The 12,281-nt window shown below is 39.5% G+C and overlaps 1 protein-coding gene across 13 annotated transcripts in view; it reads right to left on the bottom strand.

Moving 5' to 3' along the window:
- PTPRK (protein tyrosine phosphatase receptor type K) overlaps positions 1–12,281 on the bottom strand; it is a 380,751-nt gene that overhangs the window by 153,318 nt on the left and 215,152 nt on the right. For all 13 annotated transcript variants that reach the window (XM_036404523.1, XM_036404525.1, XM_054514201.1 and 10 more), the window contains exon 7: positions 6,555–6,848. In XM_036404523.1, the coding sequence (XP_036260416.1) occupies positions 6,555–6,848 (294 nt within the window). The remainder of the gene's footprint in view (positions 1–6,554; positions 6,849–12,281) is intronic.

Here is a 12,281-nt window from a genome sequence, read left to right as displayed (position 1 = left end):
CTTTTACAGCTGGAATGGGCACTGTGGATTAATGTACTGCAATATATTTTCTTGCCACAGACAGTGCTCCTCTCGGAAGTGTGATCTATTGACTAGTTACATGCACTTTGGATAAATCATGGCTGTCTCAGTGCCGTGGCTGGCTCTGCTCTGGGAAAAGCCACCAAACAAACCAAGGTGAGGCAAGAGATGGAGAAATTGCTTGAGACAGGGGAGCTCTGTCTGTTGGTATCTGCTCCTTTTCTTCCCCCTGCCTCTACCACACAGTGAAGGGGTATCCTGACCTCATGTCCTTCACCAAAAAGAAAGGCAGTAACTTTAGCCAGAGTCTTTGCACCAAACCCTTGACTGACCAGTGTGTCAAGAGCCAATGACCGCAACCATGTCTTGCTGTAGGTTACTCGTCCCTCTCTGCCCACTGCTAGAGACTTCAAAAAGAAGGCAGAAGAGGCCACTGCACACAACAGAGGCTTTGAAATGTGGGTGGCCATGCTAGAGGAGTCCACCTACCCAGGTCTGCTATACTAAGTAGTATACTCTTCACTCTAAGTGAAGAGCATCAGAGTGATTTACTGCTGAATATTACACTATACTATAAAAAACTAGCCATGAACAAAACTCTTCCCAAAAATGAAGCAGGAGAGAATTCAGGGAGCCCATGTCTTGTGTAACATGGCACTCACAATGTTGCAGGGAAGAAAATTTCCAGTTAGTGCAGAGGGAACTCGCAGCTGCAGGTACCATATAAATGATACTAAGCAAGGCTGAATACAGCAAACAAAAAAAATTGAAAACTAATTTAGGGGAGGCCAGCATCTGAACTTGCAGTTTACTGCCAATTCAACTGAGTCATCAGCATTGCACTCCTTTGAAAAAGATGATACCATGCTTAATTTACACAATCTGACAAGAACTTGGCTGGGCAGTCTGCCTGGTCTCTTGCTAGGTAAGTCAGATGCACTACAGTCCTTTCTTATGGATATAAGCATCATTAGGATTCTCTATGTGGGATGGGTATCTCAGCAGTGGCAAGCAGCTCAATAAGCAGAGCATGGTTGCTGGTGCCAGATGATGGCCCAAATCAGATGGCTCTTCTACAGCATGCCTTCTCAATTACAATTCTAGTATTCAGTCTTAACAGGAATATGATGAAGTTCCTCAGTCCAGACTTTGTCCATTGTTTTAATATCTCCCTGCTTCACCTCCCCAAATACAACCCAGTTGATAAACCTATATGGAACAAGACTGGTACATTTGGAATCTGATAGCAAGATCTTAAATGGCTCCAATTGCTACCTGGCCAAAAGCCCAGAAACAGTCACAAGTGCCAAACACATTTGTAAAAACAACAGCAACTTATAAATATTGGTGTAATCAGGGCTCTTCTGAAACGACAAACGTAAAATAATTTTTAAAATATCATATTAATTTAGTTTCAAGTTGTTCATCTTTACTCAAAATGTATTCACATTGTCCTTGAAGCTACAGTCTCAGCCCATAATAATACCTACTTTGAGGGAAATAAAATAAAACTTCTACTTGAAATACAAAGAGAGCCGTTTTTCTGTAAAGGCAAAAATTTCTCTCTGCTACCATTTAAAAAAAAAGTTGAAAATTATGCACTTATCTGTATTTTTATTAGTTTTAAAGTTTTAACCAATGGCAGTTGCACTACTGCAAGGGACACTAATGAAGAGCACAGCTTATCTGTTCGGTGCTGTATATTGCAGGAGCCTCCCATGATGTTGACTCTACCCAATTTTATAAACACATTGCTTCATATTCCAATATCCTAAATTCTCTTGTCCAGCACACTGCAAAGCCTACAAAACCAGGTCCTCACCTTAAGTTCTCTGCCTTGGCTCTGCAAGAGTAAAAGGCAAAAAACACAGAGTGAAGTAGTACTGTGCACATCCCACATAAGCACATCCAGATTCTACACTGCAATGTCCCTCTCACTCCACTCCTTTTAAAAATAATTTACAATTTTTATGTAACCACAACAATATTTTAGTTCTCCAGATGGTCGTGCAGGGTCACTTTCTCAATGGCAACCTCTCTGGGGTCCCTCTATTATAAATCCCAAGACAATGATCAAAACCCCTTGAGCTTCCTTTTGTCTTTCAATATTTTTCCATGCTTTGCTTTTTTTGCTTGTTAGAGGAGAATTTAGCAGTATCTAACTTAGCAGTATCTCTCTAGAGGAGAATTTAGCACTCTGCATATATTATTTCTGAAATTAATACATGTAGAAACTGTACACAAACATTCTGCACTTGAAAAGGCAGCAGAAAGCAGCCCACCTCCCAAGCCTCCAACTGCAGGTGTTCATGTGCCAGAATTGCATCGCCGAACCAGCATCTCCTGCTCTGGTGCCCTGAGGCTGGCTGTTACCAACAGCAGGTCTCTATGATGGATAAAGATTTTCAACAATGAAATAACAGTAATGACAATAGTAATAATAATAATATCATTGATAAATATTTTTCCTTTCTCAGCTCTGCTAGAGCTATAAAGCTTCCTCCCTGTCCTTACTCATTTCATTATCAAGACCAAAATATGAAAACACACAGCACTATTTTCTCCAACTGTTTTACAATTCTTCATGTTTTTCTGAAAAATAGCACCTTGTGCTGAACTTCAGCAAAGTAGGGGCAAGCAATTCCACTGTGTACATATATTAAGCTCTGGACAGGCTGAACTATTGACCTCCTTTGCTGCCAAAATATCAGTTAATCATAAAACTAAGCTTTCAGCTGTTACTCAGAAGCAGCAGCCAACATTAAGAGAACAACTTCTAATTTAGAGTTGAAAAAGCAGGCTAAGTGGACACTTTTAGATTATCACACATTTCCTACACCCTGCCCCTCTCCCCCCATCCCCTCAAGGGAAGAAAGGCAATAACAACTCAGAGGATACTCAGAAGGACAACACACCCCAGAGCCACAGAAAACAGCCTTAAGGATTACTTCTGGTTAAGTGTTACTGTCTGCCTTTTGTTTTGGTGTTAGAATCCTGGAGAAGTGAATAATCTGAGCAATGACCCCAGGCAAGAGGTGAAGTCAGAATGAAATAAAGCTCAGGTGCCCTGTGAGGACTGAGGGGGAGGCAGTACCTTTCAGCATCAGCAGCTGGGAACACAATGCCTTGGTCATACCATTATGGGTGGTGCTTAAAAGAGGAAATAACAAAGCACACACCTGGCTCTTACAGACGGTAATGTAAAAAAATAGTGTTTTGCTTCAGATGTTTCAGGCTTCAGCCATTTAAAAACACTCAGTGGTTTCACATATTTGATTGCTCAGCACTATCTTTAATCACAGACTGATAAAACAACACATCTAATAAAATGCTTTCGCTTCAGCACAGGAAAGATTACCTGGGAAATGCCGGCTAGACAAACAGGCTGTCAGAGGACTTAACTTGTGGAAGAATTATCCCTTCATTAAAGAACAATTTTGTTTAGCATTAGTAGAAACATGTAGTAAATGAGTCACCAGACACTAGTTTAGCTATGAGGAAGACAGAAAATGATCTAAATACCTAATAATAAAAGTGCATGTATGACAATGAGGTAAGTATGATCATCACTCAAATCACTAAGGAGTATAATGCATCTCCAGCAAAGCAGAGGACAACTGATCAATAATATGTTATTAAGAAAAAGCATGAAATTATAAATACTGAATGAATTATGGGGAAAGGGTATCTTAAACTTCATTTGAAAACAATGTTGATATTTGCTTAAGCATTAAACAGAGTGCAGAATAATAGCTTATTCTCATTATTTTTTCAGCAAGTTTGCTGTTGCTGCTTGGAATGTAAATTTCAATCCTTACAATCTCATCAGATCAACATTCACTAATGCACACTTTTTAATCTGTATAGAGAGCAGTCAAACTTCATGTTAAAAATTCATTTATTTTCCACCATTCCATCTGATACTGAGCAGATAATCAATTATAACTTATTTCAGAATTTGAACTAGTGTGTGTAAAACTCATGGAAAGAAAAAATTGACAAAGAGCATTGACAGAAAAGAGAGTATCTGTCTGAAAAATAAGTGAGCTTGTCAGAAATGAGAATTAGGAATAATTGAAGAAACTCCAGAAAGAAGATATTGCTGCAGAGATGTCATCTAATACAGCACAGTAAATCACCTGCCAGTCACTGGTACAATACCGGCAGCAGCAGATACTGCAGGGTGAGATATTCCATTATTACCTTTGTCTTTTCTTATAAATCCTTGCTTTGGAAGAGACTAATTTTGATGTTTATAATTTGCCTTTAAAAAGCAAAATATTAGTATTTTCAACAAAAAAAAAAAAAAAATCACATTGACAAGGACCTGGAGTTATCTATCAGAAGCCTTGGGAGAAGACTGCAGAAAAGGAATGTCTATCTCATTTTCCAGACAGGTGAGGAGGCAGCAAGGCATTCAATCTGGTTCTGTCCCTGACTCATCCCTGATGATGTGCACAATATTTCAGTCTTCAGAAACCCTTGTTGACACACCTTCTTCTAGCTGAAACTAGCTAGTAGTAACAATTATTTGCCTTCACTTGAATGAAATAGGAAGAATCAGTCTCACTGCAAGGTAAACAGCTTAAAATTTTATTATTAAAATTATGCACGCTGTCACAGAAAGTTCAGAATTTTCTTCTCAAGTATTTTTTTGATCTGCTTAATTTCATAGTGAATTAAATTGAGTTGAATTTTTTTCTCAAGCCAGATTAGATTTTGGAGCCTTGCACGTGAGTGTTATGTTAAAAAAAATTAAAAATAAAACCACACCCACAATAACATGATTTCCCCTATGAGGTTTCTAAAAATGTGTCACATAATTTCTTCCTTTCCCACAAAAAATCTTTACTCTGTCACAACCTGGGTAAATTAAATTACATTTCTTCAAGTGCTATGAAAACAACCTGAACATTTCAATTTGCTAGTCTCGGCTCAGCCTCTTTAAAACAGAAGCAGTTTTCCAATTCCTACTTTTTCAGACGAATGTCTAAGCCAATTCTGTGCAATAAACCAATACTTTAACCTTACTTAGATCTCAAAGACCGACACCTTAACTGGGATAGACACGTAGATCTTTCTACTTCACTGGAAAGACAGACTAAATTATAAATACAATCACAAACTCCAAAAGGTGCCTTCAGCTAGGTCTTACTCCAGCTTCTTGTATCATCTTCTAACAGTACTGTGAGCAACTTTAAAAAAGATTCTCAAATTTTCTGGAATTCATACCCACTGACCCAGTCTGCTAAAATTCCTGGCTTCTGGTCCAGACCCTGACACTCTTCCTTAAGTAAACAAAGTGAGTGTTCATCCATCAGAGATCTGTCTTCAACTTGTGAAAAAAAACTACTTATATTTCTGATTCACATATGCATATATATACATGACACACGAAAACGTGAGACTACAGCTTGTCCTTCTGACTACTTTAATGCAATTGTGAATAGATAGTTATCAACAATCTTTGCTAAATCAAATACTGTGCCAACTTTAAAATATTATCAGGCCCTAGAAGTCCTGAGACTAGAAGGGAAAACCCCACAATTTAATTTATGCTTATTTTCCTTACAGTCTGATGTTCAAATCTATAATTTTTCTCCCCTGAAACTATGAAACATAGGTATTATCTTTTTTCTTGTGAAAGCTGAGATTAAAATAACTTTAAGTAGCTTTAGAAGGAACAGCATATAATACAAGTTGACAATGTTAAATCTTGGTGCTGGCCACATAGGGGAACTCTGAGAAACAAGAAGCAAACTGCAGGGCTCAGCTGCACGTGATTTTGGTAGCAGAAGTCAAAAATGGAGAAAACACTCTATTTGTATTTTCAATTGTATTCTACAATTTACAGAATCATAGAATAGCCTGAGTTGGAAGGGTCCCATAATAACCTGGTCCTACTCCCAGTCCTGCACAGGAGAGCCCCAAGAGTCACCATGAGCCTGAGAGCATTGTACAAACACTTCTTGGACTCTGGCAAGCTTGCTGCTGTGACCACTTCCCTGGGGAGCAGTCACAGCTAGAGATTTTAGTATTTGTATTTTAGTTCTTGGAGATTCTGTCAGGCTGTACGTAACTGCTTGGGAAAAGACAAATGATGCAGAAGTACACTAGTTTCTTTTTTTTCCCCCCACAAATCTATTTCTAAAACACCCTTTTTCCCATGCAATTTGCCTTATGTGCAAGTTTACTTAAAATGTAATTGAAAATACAAATGTGAAGAAACAAGGAGGTCAGAACTTTGCAGAAATCAAGAGGTCCCTTTCCTTACGCGATGAGAAGCAAAATGTTTTCTTAAATTTCTAACTTCTCTCTTCCTAATCTACCCTTCAAGGGTTAGCAACCTAGAACAATGACCAGGCAAAGCAGAGGACTCAGCAAATGATCCAGAAACTTGGGGATCCTGTGGGTGTGAAGGGAATCCTTAAGTCCTGATACAAGTTAATTGGAGCCAACAGGCCTGCCAATCAATTAAACCATAAAGTAAACAGCTTTGGGTTTATTGTTAATTTTTCCATAGCAACACTCACCAGCACACTTGGTCCTGGTGATGAGTGGTGGTCCTGGCTGCCCCGTGCCACCTTCCCCCGGGCGGGTGAGCAGGACCCGAATCTCATACTCGGTGTCAGGGTCCAGGTGCCACAGCTTGTATGTTGGTGCGTTGACAGCGTGGGTCTCGGTCCAAGTCCCAGATGTCATCCTGTACTCCACTTCTTTCAGGATAATGGGGCCATCCCCAATGATGGAGTTGGCATTCAGTTGGATGAGCAAGTACGTGGGCCCAACGCCCAGCAGCTGCGGGGGTGCTATTGGCCGAGGCGGCTCTGCAGGGGAGACAAAAAATAAGGCAGCAATAAAACAAAAGCTGGAAAAAACACTAAGAGGAGGGGTCTCTACACAGGGAGTTGTTAGAGTTTGGTCAGCAAACATTCCAAACCACAGAAAGAAATTCAAACTGACATGAGTGAAGAAGTGCTGAGGAGAATTTCAGCTGATGGAAATGAGTGGCATACTACTGGTATCTGCTCAATGCTGTATTTTCCTTCTAAAAATCTCAGCTAGAGACCACAAAATCATGTCTGATTTATATGTTGCTGCTGCTTGGAATTTTTTTTTTTCCTGAGAAAAACTATGCTCATTTATATAATTTACTATACCAATAACTTGAAACTTTCTTTTATTGACTGAAGCCGCATTTGCACTTTCCTTATAGAAAGAGCTGCAAGAAATGATACACTACCCCTGCACAGAATATTCTTAAAAATTAATATCACTGCAGTTAATCTGAAACCCACTGGATGCAGTTAGGGAAAAGGATACAGATGCTTATTACAGGCATTCAGAATACTTAGAACTGAGCAAAGCTGCCAGGAGAATGACATAATAAAGATATATGGCAACAACATATAATATTCTATTCTTTAGTAAGTTACTACTGATTTTGAAACTTGAACAATAGGATGTGTGTTGCCTTTTTGTCATCCCCTCTTCTCATCAGCTTCTGCCTGCCTACATATTTCAATGCAGCTGCAAAGTGAAAAAGGTAATGACAGACCAAACAGAAAGAGATGATCCCCCCTACCCTGAGAAATGTTAACATAGAAAGATTACCTCAGCATGATTTATTTTAAGAAACAATCACAAGCAACAAGTATTTTTCTAATAAAATGAATTCACTGATAAACACGGAAGGTTCATTTTCATTCCAGATGGCTCATATTTCAGCTAATTTGTTTCAGTTAATTAGGCAACAATGCTAAATTCAGTGCACACAGGGGTTTCACATAGCAGTGATGCAGAACTAACAAATCAGCAACTCTGAACAGGTAGAGGAGATCTCATGGCCAGTACATTAAAAATAACTTTTAACCCCAGACCATAAGATTTCCCTAGCAGGGGACCCTTACATTCTACACAACAGAAGTTAAGACAAAAATGCATTGCACGTATTCTGCCTCCCAGGGATGATGCCACCAGTGTCAGTGACAGAACGCATGGTGGGGAGTGGTGGACCTCCTTTGACATCCTATCCTCCCTGCATGATGAAGTTCAGCCCCTGGTTCTGCCTGCTTCCTTTCCAGGTATCACAGCTTGCTCCAAGCAGTATATTTACCAGCTCTATAAACAACCAGGTTTCCCAGATTTTGGCACATATCTTGAGGACCTTTTTCTAAATTAGCTGCTTCTCAAACCACTGAGTTTGGAGACCAGGGAGTCTGTAGCCATGCCATAGTGGCTGTAATGGGACCTGATTTTTTCCTCCCTGAGTGAAAGGAGAGTGCTCCAAGGTGTTTCCATTTCTGCTTTAGGATATATAAAACTATAAAAAGTACCTCAATTAGTTATTAACCTTTTACCCTTCTTTGGAAATGTATGTGCTTATGAATTAATTTAGATTCCTACCTGCATCAAAGCTCAGAAATGCAACTGGCCATAATGAGGGCAGTTTATTTGCTGTGGAGCTAACATATTAAATGTCCAACTAATATATTCTAAGGTCAGTGTATATTACAGCAGGAAACATCATCATTGATGAGCACGATGCACTACCAACTCCAAGTTATAAACTTCTAAAACATATGGCTATGTTTAGAAGTATACACTTTGATTAAGAGCTGGATTATCACAAATAAAACCTCACATTAATGAGGGCATTGCCTATTAAGTTTTTATGTTAAGAAGTAAAGCACATTCTTATATTAGCATACGCATTTTGTTTTTAAGCTCTTGAGGCCAAGGAGACTTATTTATAAAGTCTCTCCCAGTTCCAATAAATTATGCATGAATTTTAATCAGTTAGCAAATGAACAAGTAATTGTTCTGCAGCATTATTAATATTCTTCATAATATAATATACTATCAGAACCAGAGGTGAGGTGCGAGCAGAAATCCCAAAAGTACACTAAGTATCAACTGAAGCATGCAATCCCAATATACCAGCATAAACTTTTCTGATGTTACCCAATTAGCTTTCTATTAATTATTCCCATTCATTATTCTATAACCACATCTCCAATTATAATTTGAAATCACAATTTCCTTTTGTATATAAAGCAGCCTGAAACTTTTACAGTTTAAAAATTGCCATTGATAGCTAAAAAAGATAGAACAAAGCCATTATTAATGTTTTGGTTGCCATTCTCATATAAAATACCACACATATCAACAATACTTTTCTTTCAGTGAGTTTTAAAACATAATTTAAATCCTTCAAGGAAGTATATGTTGCTGACTTTTTTTACCCTAGCAATCTGGGTCCACCTGTAGTAAATAATCCAGTTTCAGAGTGCCCTGAGAAGACAGCCTGCCAAAAATGAAAAACCTCTTACATGAGGCATGAAAAATAAAAGGAGATGCATGAAAAAGTACCCTAAAGAAAATCACCCTCTCAGAAGTTTTTTCTGGCGTCAAACAACATAAAAACTCAGCTTCCGCCCAGCCAGGTGATGGCTTAGATGTTCAGAGCCTGGATTAGAGGCAGAATTGCAGGAAGTTGAGCCTCACCAGGTACCCAACACAGCAGCTTTTCCTCCTGCCTGGCCCTGTCAGTGTGCTCCAATGCAGGTGGCCCAATCTCAGATGCATTTTGTGGCTTCCAGTCACTCAGACCCAAAGCCAGGTGAGGCAGCATGGTGACGTCCCTCCACACTCCCCTTGCCTTGATCATTCCAACCCAACCGGAGAGCTGTGCCCTTTATTTCTGCCAAAAAGAGTCGACCTTCCTCAATTACTATGAGGAGATATGGCTAAGGCACACAGATATTCCCAGCAATCAATTTTCCTTGAGTTCAGTTCCCCTTTCCTCAACCATGAACTCTCTGTGAAAAGCCATAAGGTTCTAAACCATAACTTATGGAAAAATATTTCAATCCATACATGGCTGAACTTATCAGTAGAATCATAGTTTTAATAGGTATTTAAGATACACTAAAAAGTTTGATCAAAGACCCTGCAATGGTGAGTTTCATTTCTTCCTTTGCTAAGCACAAAATTTAAGATTCCTTATCCAATGTAACCAGTTTAATTATCCACTCATTTTCTGACTGTATTTTTAGCCAGTGTATAAAGGTGTTAAATCTGATTAAATCCTAGTTTTCACGGCCACTAACATCACAGAAAGACTATATTAAAAGACCACTTGTACATCTGCAAGATATTAAAAAATGAAAGTGTTTTCATGCATAGCATGTTGCACTATTTGGTCAGCCCTGGTTTTGACATAAAATGCCCACAGCTAAGGTAATAAAAAAATTAAGACTGACATTTCATCAGTACTAAGTTCGCATTCTGCTGAGCTACTAGCAGTACATTATGCTCACATCAGTATGTACATGACATTGTATATTAAATGTAGTGTGATATTTAGTCACCAATGACTAGAATAAGCATGCAACTTCAACCTCCGCTACCAGTCTTCCTACAGTTAAGTTGTTGTGTCATATTTTTAATATGAAACATTGTATGCAAATAATTACGCATTCACAGGCAGAAAAAGCAATCAGAAAAGGTCATTAGGGCTATTTGTATAGTAACTAATACACATAAAACTTCCAATATTCTCAAGCCACATATGCACACTATACTACATTGCCTTCCAAGATTAAACACTTCCCAAGTTAAAAACAAAGGAAGGTAGTTTCATTTGTATCTTGCTGGCAATTGTGTACTGTTAATGATCAGTTCAAAGCAAAAAATAAAAATAAACCAGAATCCTATATTGTTCCATTTTGGAGGAAAAGCTGATACTGGATGCATGCCTGATAAAATCTTATTTTCAAATTGTATTTACAAGAGTCATGTTTTGCTGAGCATAACATGTACCACCCGCAAGAGACTCTTGCTAGACAGCAGAAGGGTTTGGAGAGGGGGGAGGAGAGGGCTGGTCAGCCCACAGCGTAAATACTCAGAGCAGGTGCATGCCTTCGTCCACTCTCATCCCACTTGTGCCTTGTACAGGACCTGCACACATTGATGCTGGGCAGTGATAGCTTGCAAGTCCCCTCCACTCATGCACACACTGTTCCTTCCCCCTGTTGACAGCATGTTCAGCTTGCTCTGTGATGTCTCACACCAAGCCATACATGAGGCTGGTGAGTGGTTTGGAACACAAGCCGTATGAAGAACGACTAAGGGAGCTGGGGTTGTTGAGCCTGGAGAAAAGGAGACTCGGAGGTGACCTTATCACTCTCTTCAACTTCCTGAAGGGTGACTGTGGTGAGCTGGGGGTCGGTCTCTTTCTACGGGCAACAACAGACAGAACAAGAGGACACAGTCTCAAGCTGCACCAAGGGAGATACAGGCTAGAATTAAGGAGGAAGTTTTTCACAGAAAGAGTGGTCAAATACTGGAATCATCTACCCAGGGAGGTGGTGGAGTCACCATCACTTGATGTGTTTAAAAAAAGACTGGATGTGGCACTTTGTGCCATGATCTAGCTGAAGTGTTAGAACATGGGTTGGACTCGATGATCTTGAAGATCTCTTCCAATCTAGAAATTCTGTGATATGCTGATGAGCATTAACTGCTTAACCCAACACACACAACAAGGGTAATCACAAAAAGTTTAATTTTTACAAGTATAACAATGCATTCATTCAGTTTAGGAAGACCAACATCAGCCTCACTCCCCAGAAACTAAAACTGATTTTTTAATTACACCATAAGCTATCAAGAAAGTAGGTCAACCAAAATGCAAAGTTCCTTTAATATTTGTCATAATTCAAGGAAACAAAAATATGAAGTCATGTAAATACAGCTAATACTGGATGTTCTAGGGAGTGTAGCAAAAATGTCTCCACAAATGACTCAAGATTGACTCTGCTCCCACCTAACTCACTTCCTCTTCCAGGGAAATTTCTTGCAAAGCTGTTTAAGCATGTCTGCATATTTTTTACAAGCTCTCTGGTTTTCTAGTTGAATTCAGCTGAGGTTCAGTGCCTGACCCACACTGGCTATGCCTCATTAGTGCACAATTTTTGCCATAGGAAGCCCTGTGGGACCAGGGACCCCAGGTGTGAGACACCCAGGCAATCTGAGACACCCAAGGCACAGAGGGGTCAGGGGTAAATCCCTGCTTGCCAGAAGCTGGACCTGTGGAGAAGTGTGCCTCTGCACTGGGCTCCAGATTCACATGGAGATATCGTGGCAAAGCTGCATCACAAGACCCATGGCATGGGGGCAGAAGGACATGAGGAAGCAGGCTGCCAATTCCTTGCAAGAGCTACACTGCTTCAGTACTCTTTGTGTTCTGGAAGATT

This window comes from Molothrus ater, chromosome 3 (genome assembly GCF_012460135.2).
Source record: "Molothrus ater isolate BHLD 08-10-18 breed brown headed cowbird chromosome 3, BPBGC_Mater_1.1, whole genome shotgun sequence".
Classification (NCBI taxonomy): domain Eukaryota; kingdom Metazoa; phylum Chordata; class Aves; order Passeriformes; family Icteridae; genus Molothrus; species Molothrus ater.
Note: the sequence above shows the minus strand (reverse complement) of the source record. Positions and strands in the feature narration are given on the sequence as shown.